This window comes from Coturnix japonica, chromosome 7, assembly GCF_054131305.1.
Source record: "Coturnix japonica strain WE chromosome 7, WE-NBRP24, whole genome shotgun sequence".
In the NCBI taxonomy this organism is placed as follows: domain Eukaryota; kingdom Metazoa; phylum Chordata; class Aves; order Galliformes; family Phasianidae; genus Coturnix; species Coturnix japonica.
Genome location: NC_140669.1, coordinates 8790757 through 8811588, shown reverse-complemented (window position 1 = coordinate 8811588; position 20832 = coordinate 8790757). Strand labels below are relative to the sequence as shown.

At 53.2% G+C, this 20832-nt stretch overlaps 3 protein-coding genes across 9 annotated transcripts in view; 2 read left to right on the top strand and 1 right to left on the bottom strand.

Annotated features, from left to right (window-relative positions):
- Nucleotides 1-13027, top strand: part of SLC4A3 (solute carrier family 4 member 3) — a 28587-nt gene extending 15560 nt beyond the window's left edge. For 3 of the 5 annotated variants that reach the window (XM_015868914.3, XM_085553045.1, XM_085553044.1), the window contains 14 exons: nt 17-191; nt 622-718; nt 2453-2637; nt 4604-4817; nt 5149-5370; nt 5756-5904; nt 6420-6614; nt 7062-7268; nt 7829-7918; nt 9484-9650; nt 10047-10300; nt 10538-10707; nt 10850-11023; nt 11585-13027. In XM_015868914.3, coding sequence (XP_015724400.2) covers nt 17-191; nt 622-718; nt 2453-2637; nt 4604-4817; nt 5149-5370; nt 5756-5904; nt 6420-6614; nt 7062-7268; nt 7829-7918; nt 9484-9650; nt 10047-10300; nt 10538-10707; nt 10850-11023; nt 11585-11662 — 2377 coding nt within the window. In that variant the 3' untranslated portion in view covers nt 11663-13027. The remainder of the gene's footprint in view (nt 1-16; nt 192-621; nt 719-2452; nt 2638-4603; nt 4818-5148; nt 5371-5755; nt 5905-6419; nt 6615-7061; nt 7269-7828; nt 7919-9483; nt 9651-10046; nt 10301-10537; nt 10708-10849; nt 11024-11584) is intronic. The other 2 variants (XR_014948212.1, XR_014948211.1) reach the window with 1 other exon arrangement.
- Nucleotides 13028-13529: 502 nt separating this feature from the next.
- On the bottom strand, nt 13530-16746 carry LOC107316904 (uncharacterized). 2 transcript variants are annotated; one of them, XM_015868926.3, is made up of 2 exons: nt 13920-15052; nt 13530-13840 (listed from the first exon to the last, which is right to left on the bottom strand). In XM_015868926.3, exons 1-2 carry the CDS (start codon nt 14901-14903, stop codon nt 13673-13675), a joined length of 1152 nt encoding a protein of 383 aa, XP_015724412.2. In that variant the 5' UTR covers nt 14904-15052; the 3' UTR covers nt 13530-13672. The 2 variants fall into 2 exon arrangements, 1 of the variants encoding a protein (XP_015724412.2); XR_014948217.1 differs by lacking the exon at nt 13920-15052 and adding an exon at nt 16609-16746 and having other exon boundaries at nt 13705-13840.
- Nucleotides 16747-17384: 638 nt separating this feature from the next.
- Nucleotides 17385-20832, top strand: part of LOC107316896 (unconventional myosin-X-like) — a 65447-nt gene continuing 61999 nt past the window's right edge. For both annotated transcript variants that reach the window (XR_001556636.3, XM_015868909.3), the window contains exon 1: nt 17385-17512. Coding sequence is in view for 1 of the 2 variants with exons in the window: in XM_015868909.3 (XP_015724395.2) it covers nt 17492-17512 (21 nt within the window). In the remaining variant the exon portion in view is untranslated. The remainder of the gene's footprint in view (nt 17513-20832) is intronic.

The following is a 20832-nucleotide window of genomic DNA, read 5'->3' as shown; positions in this document are numbered from 1 at the left end:
CCTTTCCCTCCCCTAGCCACCCAAATGATGAGAAGGAGGGATTCTTTCCAAGGAACCACTCCAGCTCCAGCATGAATTCTATCGTGGGGAACCACCACCATAACCACACCACAGACACCTGTGTGCCCCTGATGGGTGAGGAGCGAATTGAGATGGCTGATCCCAAGGCCCATGAGACTGAGTGCAAAGAGGTAAGGGTGATGCGGGGGGTTACCTTTCCTTTTTCCACTCCTCAGGGTCACTCCTTGGCCTGTGGCAGCACACAGCAATGCTTGATGTCCACACCTGGGCACCTTCACAGGCAGGCTCATCCTCACAAAGGCTGAGATTGCCTGGATCACCTGGAACATTAGAAATCAGGTCATTGCATTACAGTTCTGGGACCTAGTTTTAGCCTCATGCTTTATGTGAGTGTCTGCTGGAGTGTGCGATGGCAGCAATAGCCCTGGAATCTGCAGCATGATCTTTCACTGTAAGGCTGCCTTTCTAGTGAAGCAGGGAGCCAGACCATCTGGTGTGGTCCAAGACAAGCCCAGATGCTGACATGCAGTCAGAGAGCAAGGCTGTGTATGGAAACAAAGGCACAAGGACAAAGTTCTTATTTTTACTCTTTCCTGGCAGAAAAATGTACACGTCCATAACTCTGAGGGGCACCGTAAATACCTGAAGTTGATGGAGAAAATTCCTGAAGATGCAGAAGCCACCGTGGTCCTTGTGGGTAAGAGACAGCATATACAGACTACCCCAACACCAAAAAAGACCAATTTAGATCCTGGTCTGGGCCCAGCTGTGGGTAATCTCTCTCCTGAGAGATATTTGGACGTCTAGCGTGCATTTCCAAAGCTTAATTTGAGAGGGCGCTTTGAACATTCTCGTATGGTGACAACTCACATCTTATTTGTCTGTAATAATTGTGAAGCATGACTGGATAGGATTGTTGGGCTGTTGGTTTGGTTTTTTTTGTTTTTTGAGATTTAGAAGTACTGACTATAGGTAATGTTGGGAACTGGTGCCTAGCTTAGAGGTGAACGTTTAACCACAGTCACCAAGACATCTCATTTTGAAGTTCAGAAGTAGTAAAGTGCCCAATGCACTGATTGCCAGCACTGCTGAAAGGCATAGTGTTGTCCTCTTCCCAGCTTGGGAACACACCTTGCCAGTAAATGGGTCCTGCTCCTGGCTAGTTTTGGTTGCACGTGCCAAAGAGCTCTGAGTTTTAAGAATAAGAGCCCAGGAACCAGCAAAGCCTCTGGGATCAGCTATATCAGTACCAGGACATATTTCTCTTTACAAATGAGAACCACAGGCAGGCAGGCTGAGCATCAGTGGTTTTAGTATCTTCTGACCACAAAAACAGTCCTCTTCAGCACATTGCTGGCATTGACTTCTAAGCAAACAACTGTGCTACAAGCAAAGTAAATGTCATTGCCTGTCTAGCAGAGAGAAAACTTGGGCAAAGAGTCTTGGCAGCTCAATCAAGCTTAACTACGATGAAGCCAGATTAGTTTCATAAATGCACTTTGAGTATTCAGATGTCTAAATACTGAGCATTTCTGTATCTTGGGATCCCCGTGGCCATTCAGATCACACAGATTTGCCAGTCTGGCAGAGCATATAGCTCATTGCTGGACACAGATGGCAGAAAGTTCAGTAATAATGTCAGAGAAATAGAAGTTCTCAAACATTTGTGTTCAGCATGGGAAGGAAGCAGCTGGTATGCTGGAGGATGCGGGAGTGTTTCCCAATCTGTTAGGAGCTGTGAAGGCTGCCAAACATTCATGAGATACAGACATCATAAAACAAACTGTGTAATTCATACCTATGAATCTTTGGAGAACTGGCTTATTTTCATCTGAAAAAGGTTTAAGAACACAGGGAACATATGAGAAAACCAGAAGAAAACTAATTATGTCAATGCTCAAGAAAGGACATACAGCAGTCCAGCATGTATAGGCTGTTCAACCTGACATCCTTCCCAGCCAAAATAATGGCAGAAATAATGTGGCATTCAATTAATAAAGAGCTAATGGATAAGAATGTAATTATTGCTAAGCATTGGGGTTTATGGGAAATAGGTCATGTTGAGTAAACCTGATTTCATTCTTTGATGAGATTAGGAATTTCTTTGATAAAAGTAACTGCCAACATGTAGGAGACTTCCTTCCATAAGGCATTGGCTTAATAGTAAACCACCTTCTGATTTAAAAATCAGCTCCTTATTGTGTAAGTAGAGCTCGTGTGTAAGAGATTGAGAAAGTAAACTGGGGAGTGATCAGCGACCAGGGAGACTTTGAGCAGACCTCAGCATGAAGCCTGAGTCTTTGTCAGTAGTCTAGAGACCAGCTTGGTACTGCAAGACTAAGGGAACCTCCTGAATTGCCATTTCCACAAAGGCAGCCCACTACAGCTCACCTCAGTGATTAACTCTGTTCAAAACATTGCCTCCTGGTAGGTTGTGTGCAGTTCCTGGAGCAGCCAACTATGGCCTTTGTCCGACTAAATGAGGCCGTCTTCCTGGAGTCTGTCTTGGAGGTCCCAATTCCTGTCAGATTCATCTTTGTGCTGCTGGGACCGAGCCAGGCCAATATGGACTACCATGAAATTGGTCGGTCAATCTCCACCCTCATGTCTGACAAGGTGAGGAGCTGACTAACAGCAATGAAGGATAGTTCCTTAGAAATCTATCCTGGGACAAGAGTGTTGAGACAAGGCTGTGCAAAGGCCCAGGTGGGAAAGATGAGCCTAAACAGCTAGAATTTTTAAGGGCAGCTTAGCAAGACCAAGGTAAGGTGCTCCATTGCAGAGGAATGAGCTGGACAGACATTTGTCTGGAACAGAATTGGAGGTAAGGGGATGGGTTGGTATGTAAAAGCAGGATAAAAGCAGGAGTAAAGTACCACCCAAGATTAGAAGAGTTGTTTTCAGTTCACATTTCACAGACAGAGGTGAGGAGGTTGAGTGATGCCTGTGACTATGATGCCTGGCTCAGGACATACTGGCAAAACCACCTAGCAATGCCTGGGGACTGTTCATCAAGAGTTATGCCTTCTAGCCAAGTCCTATGGCTGCAATGTAGAAGCACATCAGTGCAGGAGGAGAGATGAGGAATAGAATAGTTTTTCTTCCAGGCACATATAATGCTAGAAGTTCCCCATCTGGCTAGATGGCAGGAAAGTGAAATTCATTATCTTGGTAAGGAATTAAAGGTAAAGAAGAGATAATCTGAACATCTGTTGAATACATCCAAGACAGGAGAATGAAAAGTTCACAGGGTCTTCATGGCTAATGCCATGAAACTATAACTGAGTAACAAGCCTAGCTCTCTCTTCAGGACTATTAAAAAGTCCACTCAGAGCAAGTGGATTGTAGGCAACAAGAGCTGAACAGTCTCTTCCTAGGAGCTGCACAGAGCTCAGCTGAGGCTGTTCTGAGTTAGAAGAGATAAGCTGCCATATTTCAGCTCCAGTGCTGCATCTGTGGGCTGATCGTGCTCATCTGAGCCTCTGTTGCTCTCACTGGATTAGGGGAGTCAGCAGCAGCAGCTGAGGCTGTCTGTTGCAAGGTTACACGGTGACTGGCGCCAGGAAGAGAGGACAGTATCATTTACAGCTTGAAGTTGTGGCTCCAGGGAGTCTGTGTGCTGCAGAGACCTTAACTATCCCTACCTGCTTCACAGGCTGCTCACTTGTTCATCATCTTCTAGCCCTTTCAAGAAGTAATGCAACACTTCCACCTGTTTACCAGCCACCTCCCTTACCATTTTCAGTAGGGCTCTCCCCTCATGATCCCCTTAGAACCCTTCTCTTGTCATCTTGCCCTTGTTGCTAGGAGCATCTCCAAAACTTTCTGCCTAGTTTCACCTGTACAGCTTATCTTCTGCTGTAGATACCTGTTTTCTCTTCCTCTACTACTGTAACAGCAGTGAAATCAGCACAACAATAAGGTGTTACAAAAAGAAGGATACTCACCTGTCTCTGAAGATCTAGGCCTGCAGAAAGACTCCACAAAGGAGGGACCTCCAGCAAAAGATCCTTCCTTGGTAGCTGTCAGCCTTTAAATGAGGTCTAAGCCAAGTTCCACCCCTTCTACTCACACAGGTGAATTATCTTCACCTGCACTTCCAGTGCTGACTAAGTCTTTTCTCCAGGTGCTCAATCAGTGGTTCAGGCTGTGACTCAACAGTTTTCATACAGCTGTATTTTCTGTATAGGCACCAGGATAGCTGGGAAGTATAGGGCTGAATTTGTTTATGGAGAGGTTTCACTGGGGGTCTGCATGGTCTCGTGGGATGCGTAGCCAGCAGAGTTGCTGTAGGAGCACAGTTTTGGGCTAGAGCAGTAGGACTGAGGGAGAAAAGCAAAGTCATTGGGAAGGATAGGCCAGGAAGGGAGAAGAGGTATGGCATTAGGTGAGGTATTGAGTAGAAGGGCAGGAAGGAAAGATTCAGGAGAGTGGGTCATGGAGTAGTGGTAGTGATACAAGCAGTGAGTGGAAGGAGTGGGCTGTTACTGAAGGGTCATAGTAAGTGATGGTTCTAGAATGTAGATGGCTGAGCACAGGCTTGGTCTGAGCCTTCTCTCTCCTTTTTCTCTGCTCCTCCCAGCATTTCCATGAGGCTGCGTACATGGCTGATGACCGTCAAGATCTCCTCAATGCAATCAATGAGTTCTTGGACTGCAGTATTGTCATTCCTCCATCTGAGGTGGAGGGGAAAGACTTGCTCAAATCCATTGCCACCTTCCAGAAGATGCTGCTGAGGAAGAGGAAGGAGAGGGAGCAGAAATCCATGAAGGAAGGAGATGTCCAGGAAGCCAAAGGTCTCTCCACTCACATTTGGGCAAAAGAGTTTGTGCCTAGTGCCTTGCGTGCCCCAGTGGGCCCTCCCCTCACAGAGCCTGGCAGAGGGGTGAGCAGGGCCTGGCTCCAGCAGTGGGCAGTGGTGGGGGGGGGGGGGTAAAAAGGCAGGGGTATAATGGAGGCAGGACAGAGGCTGTAAGCAGATGGGGACACCCAGAGGCTGTGGGGTATGCAGTTCTGGGAGGCCAGATTAGCATGGCAGGAGGAACATCTCCATGGGGTATGGAGAAGGGCAGCCCAAGGGTGGCCCTGAATTCTTTTGCTCAAGCCCTGCCCTCCATGCACCTCCAGAGCTGTGTGAAGTGAAGGCTGAGGAAGAAGAGGAGGAAGCTGAGGACGACCCTTTGAAGCGGACTGGAATATTTTTTGGAGGTCTGGTTCGGGACATAAAGCGCAGGTACCCCAAATACCTCAGTGACATCAGAGACGCCTTGCACAGCCAGTGTCTCGCAGCCGTTCTCTTCATCTACTTTGCTGCTCTCTCTCCTGCCATCACCTTCGGGGGACTCCTAGGTAATGGGCCTGCTTTCTGGTCTGCTCTTTGCACGCTGGAACACTGGCTGTGTCTGTGGGATGCTGTGCAGGGGTGGGCTTTGGTGTCGCTTACTTAAAGAGAGTGGAGGTGCTGCACTGTGGTCACTGCCTTGTCCTCTCCCTGCTGCTTGGCCTCTCTAGCCTCAGCCCACTGCTCCTTTCCAAGCAGAGCCCAGGGCTGGGGATGGGCCCTGGGAGCCATCTCCCTGGAGTTCCCCGGACTCCATCTACGCTCCCTGCCCAGTGCAGGGAATGTCTGACTCGTGGGACAGACCTGCCTCCTCCGTGTGGAGCTGTGTTTACAGACTGCAGTGATAGTGCCTGTGTCCAGAAAGTAACACTTAGATGTTGTTCTCTTTCCCAGGAGAGAAAACTGAGGGTCTCATGGGGGTCTCCGAGCTGATAATCTCCACCTCAGTTTTAGGGATTCTGTTCTCCCTGCTTGGAGCCCAGCCACTTCTGGTCATTGGCTTCTCAGGGCCTCTGCTGGTGTTCGAAGAAGCTTTTTACAAGGTACTTGTGAAGCAGCATCCATTCGTGGCACCCATTCGCTCTGCTGATGCGCTGGAAAGGGCATTTCCTAGGTTTCCACAGGGACTGTGTTATTGTGATACTGTGGGTCCTGCCAGGCTGTTCTCAGCTCAGCCAGGGCTGGTTCTGTTTGTGCTGACCCTCTGTAGGTCAAACCACTAGAACTTCTGTCTCCCATTGCCATTTCCCATGGGCTGACACTGTTGAACTGTGACAGCGGTAACAGCACTCCTTATCTGCTGAGTGCAAGGGAAGCTTTGTCCCCCAGCCCTTCATGTCATCCTTCCTGACATAATAAGCACATGTAGCTGTATCCTAAAATACTGCTCTGGAATACTTTACCTATGACTCCAGCCCTGAATTTGCTGTCTCTGTGCTGGATGCCTGTGGAAAGAAGATTGCTTTTTTTTTCCAGGAGAGTCTGTGGTGTTAATGGGGAGATGACAAGGGAGAAAACCTGAGGAGATATGAGTAATTTGTTATCCTTTCCATTTCAGTTCTGCCAGACACAAGGCATTGAGTACCTGACAGGTAGAGTGTGGATTGGTTTGTGGCTCATCGTATTCATCTTCATTATTGTGGCAGCTGAAGGAAGCTTCTTGGTGCGCTACATCTCTCCCTTTACCCAGGAGATCTTTGCTTTCCTCATCTCCCTCATCTTCATCTACGAGACCTTCTACAAGCTGTACAAGGTGAACCTTCCCCTGGAAGATGGGCTGCCACATTTCCTGGGGCCCCCAGGAACCTGCTCTTTCAGCATACAAGAGGCAGCAGGACGGGGCCGTCACAGCCATAGTTTCCCTAGGTGTTGTGCAGAGCAGCTCTCTGCTGGCCTCCCACAGCCCAGCACAGCTGGCCCCTGTGCCATCAGAGGCTGGCGGGGTGATCCCTAACATCTGCCTCCCCCTCTCTTCCTGCAGGAGGCATTAAAGAGAGGCCACTTTTCTCTCCCCAGTCCTTTCCAGCTGGATAGGTTGTGAGCGAGGTGACAGATGCTGAGATTGTCTGCATCCACCATCTAACTACCCTTCCCTTTCTGCAGAGCAGGATGCCCTCCACATCCCCCTGCCCCCAGTAATGACAGTACCCTCTGTCCCTCCTTGCAATGACTGTGCCTGCTACTTCTCTCGCCTGCCCAGGTGTTTGCAGAACATCCTCTGCTGAAGTTTTACCCACCAGATGTGCAGAGCGGCCTGAACGCCAGCATGCTCTCTGCAGATGCCATGTCACTGGGAATCAGGATGCAGCCCAATACTGCTCTCCTCTCCCTCATCCTCATGCTTGGCACCTTCTTCATTGCCTTCTTTATGCGCAAGTTCAAGAACAGCCGTTTCTTAGGAGGAAAGGTAAGAAGTTTGTGGGGCCAGATGATGAGGATGGAGGGATGTGTCAAACAAACAGTGCTTCTTGTTGCAGCCCTTTGTTCCTTGTTGAAGTTTGAACTCTGTCCCCTTCATGCCTTATCCAGCCCTATATAATCACAACTGCTTTGCTCCATGTAATGCTGGTACCGTCACCCAAAGAAACACAAACAATTGCTTAAACGCCATGCAGACAGGATGGTAATCTGTTGTAGGCTGTGGCTGAGAGCTGGCTAATAATCAAAGCATCTGCACTGTCCTGCTCCAGTGAGCTTTCCTGAAAAGCCCCCCGGGACTTGGGAAAGCTCCTTTGGCTGGATGCACATCTGATAAGCCAGAATAAAAGAGGACGAGCTTACAGTTTGTTCCCCTTTGACATTTCTGTACATGCAAGGCATCTGTGTGATACCTGGAGCATCAACAAAGTAGGCCAATTGGAGCAATTGGCTGATCACATAGGAGTGGCTGGAGGACTGTAGCCCTTGTTGTGGTGGGTGTGAGGAGCCAGCATGTGCTCTTTGACAGCGAGCGTGTTTGTTCCACAGGCTCGGCGGATCATTGGAGACTTTGGGATCCCCATCTCCATCCTAGTCATGGTGCTGGTGGATTACACCATCACAGACACGTACACACAGGTAGGTACCAGTGCTGCCCTGGAGCCTTTCCTCCTGCACAGGCAGCGATCTGTGCCATACCGTGTCCTGCTCTTGTGCAACTGGGGATTTACATTTCCTGCCTCATTAGTCATAACAGTGCAGAGCAAACAGAAATCTCAACCTTACTCCCACACTGGAGGGAGGCTCTGAGGGTCTGTCTTGAGATGGAAACCAGAGCTATAGGAGCTGGAGTGCTCCAGAACCCCTCTGATACTCCTGCTGTTAGTAGAGGAGGTTTTAGAGAACAGAGAGAACCAGAACAGTTAATTCCCTGTTTGTAACTCTGAAACCTTGTATTTGATCATCAAGACAGAGCCAGTTTATTCACACTGAAAAGAGTGCTATAGAATAGTTTCAGCAGTGTACTCAGTCACGTGTTTAGTACTTAGATGTGTATGCCCTCCTTGTCTATAGACTACTAAATATTTTGATCATTTCTTCTCAAACACAATGATATCTTTCCCAGCTTATGCATGAACTTAAGTGTTATCAAACATACCCATCCCACAGATTTCCCCCCCTCTTTTTCAGTAGATGCACTGTTAAATTTTTTTTGTCTTGGTATTTATTACAGCTACCATTAGGGAGAAGGTGAAAGGCAGTTCCTGTTTGCCATGCAAGGTTTTATAAAGGCAGCCCAAGGCTTCATGGATTCCAAGTGGATTCTTAGTCATTTAAATCTCAATGTAAAATCTGGTTTTATCAGACAATAGTAAAATCATATGCTTTGTTACATCTTTTTCATACCCCTCTATGCTTCTACAGTTAATATCAAAAGCATTATCATTTCAGTATTAACTCAGCATATGTATAAAGCTTCCTGAGAAAACAGTACTTAGTTACACAGCTTAGCTCAAGTACAGGCATTCCAGAAATATTATTCATGCTTATGCTGATTAACATAAATGCAAATCATAAACTCTAGCTGCAGCGTTCATGCAGACAGATAGCAAGAGCTGCTGTAGAGCTTTACAGAGACAAGAGTTTAAGTGCTAGTGAACACAGGGTTGGGCCCACAGATAGATGGGAGTCTGTGTGGTCTCTAATGGGAGCACAAAGTTGATATGCCCTCTGGACATACTAAGAGTGAGGTCATTTCCAGAGAATGTGGCCAGTTCCGGGGCCCGCACTGCAAAAATAATACTGAAAAATGTCTCAGAAAAGGCTTAGTGTTTGGAAAACCACCCCAGAGGGGAGTTACTAGTCCAAGATGCTTGGTTTATCCAAGCAGAGGTCAAGGAGTATTTTAAACATGATCTGCATGCCCTGACGTGCGGGTGAGGTTCCTGAGAGAAGACAGATACTGGTCTCTTGGACAAAACCCAAGTGAATTCCAGAAGCTGAAAGAGGAAATGAGACAGGCAGCTGTTAGAAATAGGGGACATGGGAATTTTTACACTGAAGTGGATAACCCATGAGAAAGCTTGAGTCAGGGGGGTGTCCCATCACTAGAGGTGTTCAGACCAGAGTGGCCAGGAGGATCAAGGCCAGTGGGAATGTATGTATTGATGAATAACTGCTCGGTTTTGCGGCTACCCCATCAGAAGCTGAATGTTCCATCTGGCCTGTCGGTCACATCTCCTCACAAACGTGGCTGGTTCATTCACCCCATGGGCAGCAGCGGGACCTTTCCATTGTGGATGATGTTTGCCTCTGCCATCCCTGCCCTTCTGGTCTTCATTCTTATCTTCATGGAGACACAGATCACTACGTGAGTACTTCCCCTGCCAACACGCACCATCGCTAACCTTTGGGCAGGCAAGGCTGGGATGGCCACTGGTGCCACTGGCATAGAAACACACCCAGCATCCCAGTGGGATAGCCAAGGCAGGGTCCTGCCTGTTTCAGACTGTACCTTCTTGGGTTCTCCTATCATCTCTCAACTGCCCCTGGGATATGATGTAGTGGAGATCTGCCTCAGCCAAGCACAGGAGGAAACCTCTAACCTGAGGTTGGCTTCTGCCATTCCTATGCCTGGCCATGTCCTTGTCCCCATGTGTGCCCTGTTCAGAGAGTAAACGTTGTCCCCAGCTTTAGTGCTGTCCATGGGCCCTGATGCTTCATGTGATGCAGTTAGGCCTGGCTGACACAGGCTCTTTTTCCTCAGGCTGATTGTGAGCAAGAAGGAGAGGAAGCTGTTGAAAGGCTCTGGCTTCCACCTGGACCTGCTGCTCATTGGCACTATGGGGGGGCTTTGTGCACTCTTTGGACTGCCCTGGCTGACTGCGGCAACAGTGCGCTCCGTCACCCACGTCAATGCCCTGACGGTCATGAGCAAGGCCATCGCACCAGGAGAGAAGCCCAAAATTGAGGAGGTGAAGGAGCAGCGTGTGACAGGAGTGCTTATTGCTGCCCTTGTCGGTAAGTCTTTGTTTGTGTGAAGTGGGAGGGTCAGGGCTGCCCACTCAGCTCTCATCGTGCTGGTGTACCTACCCTACTTGCAGGGACTGCTCCCACATTCCCTCACTGCAGCTCTCCCAACATTGGTCTTTCTCCAGCCAGTGCCCTCTTGAACTTTTGCTCCCCAGGAGGTGGGAGGGGGCTGGGGGCAGAGAGGCTGGCATGGGATAAGCTGTGCTCTGAGCTCTGTTTCTGCAGGCCTGTCCATTGTGATGGGGAACATGCTGCGGCAGATCCCGCTGGCTGTGCTCTTTGGCATCTTTCTCTACATGGGGGTTACGTCTCTCACGGGCATCCAGCTCTATGAGCGATTGCTCCTGATCTTCATGCCATCCAAGCATCACCCCGACCACATCTATGTTGTTAAGGTGAGTGAAGGCAAACTGCAAGAGGGCAGGGGAGGAAGAGGCAGGCGAGGGAGGATGGTGCCTTCTTGGTGATGCCAGCTTTGATGAGCCCTTGGTGATCCATGTGGGAGGATGTGTTCTCAGACTGGATTTACCTCCCTAGGTAAAGACGTGGAGGATGAATCTCTTCACCTGCATTCAACTGGCCTGCATTGTGCTGCTCTGGGTGGTGAAATCTACGGTGGCATCTCTGGCCTTTCCCTTCGTTCTGATCATGACAGTGCCATTGCGACGCTTTGTGCTGCCCCGCTTCTTCCATGACAGGGAGCTCAAAGCCGTAAGCAGACAGCTGTCCTTACAGTCTAGCTCAAAATGCTGTTGTGAGGTTGAAAAGATTGGGCAGATCAAAAGGCTCGGAGATCCATGGCCACCAAAGCCTTGCCTTTCTCTGCGGTATCTGGTGATCTGAGATGGCTGGTGGCTTCCTGTGAGTTTGTAGCACTGAAAATAGAATATGGGATGGATGGGCAGCCTAGAAGGAGACAGAGAGTCCTGCCACACAGGTGCTGGCAGCTCCTCAAGTGTTGCCTCCTGAGCTCCTGTTGGAGAGCAGTCTGGAGCTGCAGCCAGAAGCATGGTGTGCCTGGGTGCTGCTGGCAGGGGAGGAGCTGCTGTGCTGAACCAATGCCCCAGTGCTCATGCGCTGTTAGAATAAGTGTGTTGGGTTGGGGAAGCATGGGTGGGCATGGGGGGCAATAAAAACAGGGCCTGCTGGGAGGGAAGGAACAAGAGCTTTGCTCTTCTTGGAGCTGGTGCAGCCACATTGTATAGCTTGCTGCACACTGTTGGCACAGTGGGCTGCTGTGGCCTTCAGAACCTGCTCTTTGTCTCTCCCTAGTTGGACTCAGAGGATGCAGAACCAAACTTTGATGAGGATGGCCGGGACGAGTACAATGAGCTGCACATGCCTGTGTGAACTGGAGCCTGCCCTCCCTGCACTTGGAACAGGCTGCTCACACTTGCTCATCCCCTCAAGGACCAGCAGGAGAATCACAGAATCACAGAATTGTAGGGGTTGGAAGGGACCTCTAGAGATCATCAAGTCCAACCCCCCTGCCAAAGGAGGCTCCCTACACCATGTCACACAGGTAGGCGTCCAGACTTGCCACATGTCAAGCAATCTTGTCTGGACCAACAAATGGCTGTTCCATAGCTCCACAGGAGGCAGCCCTATCACTCACTCAGCAGAGGCTGCTTGTCTCTCTCCTCTCAGACCTGGTGAGCTGAGAGGTGCCTGTCACATCCCAAAGCTGTGTGGGTCCAGAGTGCCCGTGGGTCAGGGGTCTGTCCTGTCCCTGCTGGAGGCAGCCTGTGTTCAATCTCTGGGTGGTGAAGGGGAGTCATGCCAGCTGGTACCACTGTGTCCCACTCCATTTCCATGAAGCTTGGGTGTTGCACCGTGATGCATTATTGGGCAGTCACAGGAACAAGCCCAATACTGCCTGTGTATGGACAGTGGGCTCCTCACAGGCTGGGTGAGGACACCAGCCTCTGTGCTCAGCTAACAGATGCCTTGCTCCTGCTCTCTGTGTTCTTGCAGCCTAACTGCCATTCTACACCTCCACAAAGGTTACAAGGGTCCTGATCTCCATTTCCCTGTCCTTGAACACAAACCAAATTTCAGAGCTATACAAGAGATGCAGTGTTGGAGCTTGAAATAGTCCTGTGGGTCCTCCCTCTTTCCCTGTGCAGTGATCACTGGTTCTGGCTCATTGCAGCCCTGCATTGAAGTCACAGAACCCCTTGGCCCCATTTCTCCTCCCGTGCTGGAGTGACAGTTCATGTCCATTCCAGCTGGGAAAAAGCAGCATTCAGTGTGCCCAGCACTTAGCCCTGGCCTCCTTGGGCCTAGCAGGGATGTGTCCTAAGATCTCCTGGACCAGCAGCCTCCATTCAGAGCAGGTGGCCACAGCTCTGATGTAGTGCCCTGATGGTAGGATCCAAAGTGGCCTTGTGGAGGAGGCTGGGATGCATGCTCCAACATTGATCAGCCATCAGATCTGGGACAAGTTGCTGCCCTGGTTCCCATTTATTAGCCTGGCTCCTGTGGGAGAAGGTGGGTCCCACACCTCCCCAGGAGGCTGCACAAACACCTGCAGAGAGCAAAGCCCCTCCAGCAGCAGGCTCCAGCCCCACCACCGTGCCCACGCAGGGTGTCTGTGTGTCTGTGGCCGTGTGCGTCCTGTCCTCCCTGTGTAGTGTAGGAGGCTGTTGTCGCTGTGCATTGTGACTCCTCTGACTGTAGTGGAAACAGCTACACCAATAAACTTCACAGGAACCACATCTGGCTCCCTGCCCCCTGGATGAATGGGGGAGATGTAGTGGGCAGAGCTGGTGGGATGGGTGGGCACCCAGCAAGGGTGTAGCAGGGCTGGAGAGCAGGAAGCAGGGTCAGTAAATAAGGGTGTGTTAATTGGGGGTATATTAAATTGGTTAAAATTCCTTGACCCAAACCTGCTGCTTGCCCACAGCAGCAGCTGCTGAGGGAACAAGTCCATTGGGAATGAGGGCTGTCCCATCATCATCTGCTACCAGCACAGCTGTGGGCTCTGTCACCACTGTTAGTAGCTGCAGGAGGCTGAGCTGGCTGGGCTGGCAACCCCACGCTGCCTGCTGGACTAGCAGTCAGGAGCCCCATGTTTAACCAGGAACACGCACTTGCAGCCATACACGCATTCACACATGCATGTTCAGCAACACATGAGCTGGTCTCTTTACCCAGCCTGCAGAAACACACCAAGCAGCTGAGTACAGAGGAAACATCATTAAATACACTTTCCCTCCATGCTTTCTTCCCAGATGTGAGCCAATCTGGGCAGACAGCCTTCAGTCCTACCCCAGCACTCTTCCAGGTCCCAGTGAGCTGGCTCCAGCCTGGGGGTAGGTGCTGGTGCTGCTGTGGGGCACAGGATATCACTTCCTACAGTCAGTGTTGCTGGCTGCCTCTGGGGCTGGGTTTGCCTGCTGGCATGGGGTAGGTGGCAGGGGGCTGAGCAGGGCTGGTGGTCATCCTGCTCTGAGGCTGCTCCCTCTGTGGGACAGCCAACTCCCGGCCCCACAGCATCCTCTCCAGGTGCTGGCAGCGCTGCTGAACCTGCAAAAGGAGCACATGCAGCACGGTCAGACACAGCCTGGACAGGAGCATTGACACAGAGCCAGACCACACCACTTACCGCATCGATCCTGCGGACAAGGACGGGCCTGACCTCCAGCTCCAGCAGCCAGTCAGCCACCAGGATGCCGCGGTGGTACTCCTCCAGCTCCAGGTGCTTCTGCAGCTCCTCCACTGGGGCAGCTGGAGGTGCACACCCCCCACGCCCCACATACCCGGGTTCCATCCCTTGGCACTGCAGTTGTAGGTGCAGGGCACGGATGCGCTGGGTGACGCTGCGGATCTGGGTGTGCAGGGCAGCTGCTCGCTCAGCGCGGGGCAGCAGGACCATCATCTCCTCCTGGCTCTCCCGCAGCTGGGCTCGCAGTGCCCCAGTACTGCTCCCTGCTCCCCAAAGCTGCATTGGGTTGGGAGAGTCTGGGGGCTGGGGGGTCTTACTGCTTGGCTTTATGGAGCCTGGAGTTGGGCAGAGCCTGTACCTGCTGCGGTGCAGATGGACCCACTGCCTGGCAAGCTCAGCTGTGGCCAGGCTCTGGTGGAAGATATCAGGGAGCAGCCGCAGGACCTTCACCACCGGCCCTGTGTTGGCAAAGCCACGCAGGTCACGCAGGCTGCAGGGGCTGAACACCCGCTCGTGGAGCGTCCCTCCACGCAGCAGCAGTGCCCAGTTGCGACGGTGGGTGAAGAGGAGCGTGGCCAGGTGTGGGATGGAGGCTGGGGGGTGCAGCTCCTCATGCACATACAGATGCTCACACAGCCGGAACACCACCCTCGTGTCAAACCTCTCCTTCATGGCTCGCAGGTGCTGCAGGTAAGAGCCCAGCCAGCTCACGTAGCCACACACATCAGGGCTTGGCGAGCCGGGCAGGTGCTTGGAAAACTGCTCCAGGTCCTCCCAGCTGTCCAGCCTCCCTGAGGGGCTGTGCGGCAGCACCAGCAGCAGCACTTTGTACAGGGAATGCAGGTCAAAGCCGTGCTGGCACTGCTGCACGTGCCCCACAAAGGCATCGATTTCACCTTCAAGGGCAGAGTAAAGGGCCTCCATAGGGGCGGAGGGCTGGCAGCCAGGATCAGAGCTTATCTGGAGGGCTGGAACCGCAGCGATACACCCTGCAGGGGGAGCAGTTGGGTGCCTGTGCCCCAGCCCAGCCCAGGGGGATGCTCTGGGATGGGACAGACGTCCTCCTGCTCCTTGCAAGTTGCTCAGTTATGTCTACATTCTGACTTGCAGCTTCTCCTGCCTCTGCTGCCTATACAAAAATAAGCTGCCAGCCTTGCTTGTCTGGAGAAATCCTAAAAATAGGAAGCCTGTCCCCCAAATTATCAGTCATATTATTTTAAACCATTGTGTGTTTATAGAAACTATTTGGTTTTCTGTCTTTGCCACCTGTGTCCAAGTACGCTCAAGCTATTTTCTCAGTTAGCCATGTTTGCTCTCTGCAGCCAGGAGGGGCTGGCACATCTCTGCTGGGAGACAGCGCTGGCAATGCTCCCATGGCTACACAGATGGGAAGTTAAGAACATTGATGGCCAAGACCAGCTCCATGGCAAACCTGGGGGTCTATACCACTGACAGGTTTCCCCTTCCTCTGTATCTCTGTCTGTCTGTGCCTGAGCCCAGCTGTCTGCTTTCCAGCCCCTCAAACTTTAGAAAAGTAAATTCAAACATCACAACAAGTGAATCACACTTCACTTGGACTCCATACATTCCTGACGCAGCCCCAGCCCCTCGCTCTGCCCCTTTCTGCCCTCCATGCACTGAAATAAGGCACTCACCAGCTCAGGGAAATGCTCTGAGGGAGGAGAAAGGGCCGAGCCGCAGGTACCTGGACACGGACACAAACCTCCCTCCCCATGGGAACAGCAGGCTCAGACCTGCCCCAGCCTTACAGAGCTGGTTGCCATCCCCCAGACCTCAGCTGTGACTTTGGGTGCTGGCAGGGTGACATCTCCCTTCTTGTGCAGCCAGGGACAAAGGCCAGATTGGTCTGGCCAGAGTGATGCCCGCAGCTGGCTGATACCCTTCTGAAGCACGAGCTACACTGCAGTGCTGTGTGTGAGCACAGCCCTGCTCACACGCGTGGTCTAGGCTGCTTGTAACGGAGCCATCTGTGAGCTCATGGCACACACACCATTAATAGCGAGGTCTGGGTCAAACAAAAGCAGGGCAGGCGTAATGGGAGAGGAAATTAGGTGGATGTGCTCGGCTGGCCTCATCCCTGCGTGCTCCTACTGTAATTACAGCCCTGAGCGGCTCAGCTCCTCCATTCAGTGATCTCATCAGCAGAGCTGCATTTCTCCTAGCCCAGCTGTGCAAACCACGCTTTCGCCCCTCAGAAACATGCACCAGTGTGATGGGAGCAGGGGCAGGGACCTCAGCCGGGGCATGCAAGAGAATATCAGGATGGGTGAATAGGACCAGGGCCCTATCTGCAGGAAGGCAGCTGCTTAGAGACTCGGTCTGCCCAGCACCGCCATGGGAGCAGGAGAAGCACAGCTCACACTCCTTGGGTACAGCCAGGGGAGGTGCCCCCGACACCACTCTAGTGCTCTCTGGGGGAGCAGGTGCTGCACTGCTCCATGTTGCCCTGTGAGAGCCTCTCTAGGCGGCCTTAATCACATTCCTCCGGAGCAGGGACACATCTGGCACGAACATGATCCTGTCCCCAGGGAGCCTGGGCTGATTCCTGATCCGCAGCCCCCCTCCCCCGGCAGCTCTTTCATGAGGCTTTGATCACCACCATCCTCACCTTGCTGGGGACAGGGATGGTTCGTGGGAAAGAGGAACTGCCTGGCTATGAGGAGCCACCAGGGCGATGCTGCCAGCCGTGTGCCAGGCCCGTGGCAAAGGGAAGCAGGATGTGCCTGGTGTCCAGAAGGAATTCCTGCCCCTGTGTCCCCGCCGGCTGCCCAGCCAGCAGGAAGCTGACTCACAGCCTGCTGTGCATCCAGCCCTCCTGGTGAGCAGCACCTAGCAGAGACAGGAGTCTGCAGGGGGGCTGTATGGATGCAGGGAGACGGCTGGGGAGGAACAGCCGATGACAAACTCACGGCCACAGAGGGGACAGTCAAGGACAGCGCCGCGTTGATGTAATCCCCTCCGCTAGCAGGGTAATTGGCCTTGCGGATAGGAGCATTAGATGGGAGATAAGGGCCGGAGCTGAGCGGCTGGCAAAGCCTTGTGCCATGTTTTCCTAAGACAGGGAATGAGGTGCTGACTAAGCTAATCCAGCACCGGTACGGAACTCAAACAATTTTGTGATTCCATGCTCATGCCTTGGGGGTGGGGGAGGCTCTACAGCGAACTGCTGTCGAAGTGAAAGGCGTCCTGACAGCCACTGACTCGTTGGGAAACCAGGTGGAGCAGAGCGGTGGGGGCGGTTGGCATTCCCATCAGCCTCACCACGTTCCCTGTAACATCCGACATCTGTCTGCCCGCAGCGCTGTCCCCTCAATCCCCACGCCCCGCCGCCGTGCCCGCTGCCCATAGAGGGGGGCGGGGGGCTGGCCGGGCCGCTCCCAGCTGCTTGCGGGGCGGAGCCAGCAGCACGGCGCGGTGCCGGCGAGCGGTACCGGCGGAACGCGGCCAGCCCAGCCCGGCGATGCGGCGTTGAGAGCCTCTCCGTGCCGCCGATGGACGCCTCGCTCCGCCAGGTGGGGGGCTCCGGGCGGGCAGGGGCAGGGGCAGGGCGGTGGCGGGGCCGGGGCTCGGCGGGGAGGAGGATGCTGCTCTGACCGTATCGAGGGAGCCCAAGTTTCACTTTTTCTCTGGCTCTCGGGTTTGGTCGCCCAGCGCCGCCCGGTCCCGGTGTGCCGAGGGCCGGCTGTGCGGAGAGAGCCGGAGCCCCAATGCGATGCGCTGTTACCGGCCGTTCTCGCCTAGGGCTCCTTGCAGGAGCGGGGAGAGGATTTGTCGCATGATAGTCATGGCTGCCCAGATACGCTCGCGTGCTGCTTTAATCCCCTGGAGCGACCGAAGGGTCCGGAGCCTGCCGCTGCCTGCGTGTGCGTGTCACGGCTCGGCTGCGGGTCAGAGCCCGCTGAGGGATCGGGAAGGCGTGAGAAGGGAGGGACAGTCCGCCTCCATCCTCGACCTCGCTGTGCCGCTGCCGGTCACCGTGTTACGGCTGCTCTGCTGCCGCGCCGGTACCCGGCATCGCCGGGCTGCTCTGCTGTGCGTGGGGCATCGCGCCTTCTGCCCTAACGCACGTGTCCGGCGCCGTGTGTGCCCCAGGCCTCCCCGAATCCTCCCTCCTTCTCTCCTCGTTATGTTTCCAGCCCAGCCTGGTGCTGCTTTCGGTCGCGGCATCGTGCAGCCCATGCTGGTCCAGTGGTCCATGGGGTGATGGAACCATCCTGGGCTCTGCCGCTGAACCTCGCGTTAAGTCCGGGGCCCTTAGACACCCTCCTCCGGCTCCCGTTGGTTTGCAAGCCGTTAAACCCAGCGTCTGCCACCCCCCCCCTCCCCCTTCCTCTGGGTGCACGGGGAATGGGCAGCCCCTGGGGAGCAGCTAATGGACTGGGGCCGCCCCATCCCCCAGGAAGCAGTGCCCTTATCGGAGCAGCTGTTTGCCCAGATCGGGGATGGTAGGAGTGGCTGCTCCGGGCTGCACGGCGGGGACTGCCCCAGGGCCGGCACAGCAGTGCCCAGCTCATTGCAGCCATTAACTGATTAACCTGCTGCTCTGGCAGCCGGAGCTTCCTGCATCTAATCAGATGGAGGCCAGGTTTCCCAAAGGGCCATTTCACCAGATTCTTTATGCCCACCCCTCGGTCGTGGCCTTTTGCAGCAGGAATAGTCACTGAGGTGCCTGAATGTGCCTGATGGAAATGGGAGACAGGAGGGGGCCCAGGTGGCTGGGTCTGGAGAACCAGGACAAGCACGTGTGGGAGAGCCTCGAGCTTTGCTTTGCAGGAGGGGCAGTGAAGGCAGGGAATGCTCGGCATGCACTGCACCCCGGCTGCTCTTCCTTCTTCTCCATGGGGGGCTCTTGGTGGGAGGGCAATGCCTGAGCAGAAGGGAGTTGCTCCACCTCTTGCTGCTGCAGCAGGAGCCAAGATCGTCCCAAGGGATGCATGTCATCCTTCACAGTGAGCGGCTTAAAGCCAGCATGCAGCTGGCCTTGCTTTAGCAGGCTCCCATCCTGCACTCACAGCATTAAGATAGCAGCTCAGCCATACGGCTGGGGGCCAGGGTTAGATGGGGATGCTCTGGGTCTTCTAACTTCCCTATCTCCTTCCTCCCTTGGCATGGTGGAGACCAAGGGAACTCTTTTTCTTTGAAGTTTATCTATGATAATTGGCTCGATGTTGGCTCAGTCTGCTTCTCCTGGCTGTGCCTATGCAGGGGTCCGTGCCCATGCCCCACTGGCTGTGTCCTGTCTGCTGCTGCCCATCCTGTGCCAGACAGGGAGGGGCAACCCCAGAGTCAAGGGCTGTGGCTGGCGGGTGGTGGTTTCCCTGCATGTCTGGCAGGATGTGGGTGACACAGAGGATGTGACTCGCTCTCCAGTATTCCCCGAGGAGCAGGAATGCCATGATTGGGGTTAGAGGGGACGCTGCTCCCATCCCATCTCTGCCTGTGCCTTGGCTGGAGGGAACAGAAGCATGGCCCTACATCCATCTGGGCTTCACAAGGTGGGGTTCCTGAAGGGGTAGTGGGTGCAGGCAACCTGGAGGATCCTTCCATAGACTCATGCAATGAGGAAAATGGTTTGTCTGCCTTTGGTGACACTGAGCACAAGCGATGTGCTGTCTTTCCAGATAACAGTGAGCTGAGTGCCCGTGTGTTAACTACTGTTGGCTTCAGAAAATGCCGGGTTGGAAAGGAGTGGTGCATGGGGCATCATCTTCAGCAGGGGGCTGCTGCGTGGGGGGATTCCCACTGTTCTCCTCCGAGGACTGCAGGCTGCGCTGCTTTTCTCAATGGCCTCTGTGCAGTTCAGCGAGAAGGTTGTGATCTCCTAGGAAAGAGGATCTTGAGAGACTGGGAAGGGAAGGAGAAATGCTGACCATTATGTAGGTAATGTTCAAGGTCAGTGAGAGAATGTGACACAGAGCGACCCCTCTCTGTTCAGTTGCTCTGAGTGGTTCAGCAAAGAGAAGTATTGCTGCCCAAGGGCAGTGACCCATGAGTGTTCCAGGCTCTTGAGATCCACTTTTCTAGGAGGCCTCTGTATTCCTGCTGAGCTACACAGAGAGGCCATCAGGGAAAGAAGTGCTGTACGGACCCTACGTGCAGATGCCCCCCATCCCAGATGCATGTTCCCAACACAGGCCAGAGCTACAGAGGTGGGTGAAAGGCCCCCTGCAGATACAGGGCTGGGGTCTTTGGTGAGGAGGTGGAAATCAGGGCTCTGGGGCTAGGATTGGGCTGTGTGTTAGCCCTGTTACCTTCGTATTGAGTCAGTGAAGGGGATTTGGCTGAATCACGCTTTCTGGAAAGTCTTCTTTCCGAAGGATCCCCCGCTTTTTGCAGTGTCTCCAAGTGGTTACACAACCCTGCTTTAAAATAAATCCTGTTACATTTCTGAAGTGTCTGGCAGCCACATCCGCCTTTGGGTCCTGCTTTCCTTCTGCTGGGTGAGAGCTGTTCCATCCCAAGCAGCTGCCTGTGGGCGCTCCTTCCCTGCCCACCCAGGTGAGCAGCAGGCTGAGCACCAAGGGCTGCACCCATGCTGGGCCTGTGCTGCTCTCCTTCCAGCACTATCGGTGTCTGGGCCAGATAGGGCAACCCTGGCTAATCAACCTAACGAAGTTAGCATTTTCAGCAGTCCTTTTGCATTACAAGGGATCTTTCTGAATAGCAGAAATGACCAGGCTTTTTACATTTGCTCTGTAAGCCTTCTTTCTCACACCTCAAAGCATAAGTAAACAGGAAACTTCCTTGCTCCTGTTTATCCATCTGAGACACGCATCAGCTCTGGTTGCAACCAAATGTCCTGGGAGCTTCAGCTTCGCAGTCCTGTTGGGTC

Coding starts and splice junctions, on each gene's coding strand:
- LOC107316904 (XM_015868926.3), bottom strand. CDS start 14,903: ATGGAGGCCCTTTACTCTGCCCTTGAAGGTGAAATCGATGCCTTTGTG. Junction 13,841..13,919: donor TTGTCCGCAGGATCGATGCG/GTAAGTGGTGTG, acceptor CTCCTTTTGCAG/GTTCAGCAGCGCTGCCAGCA.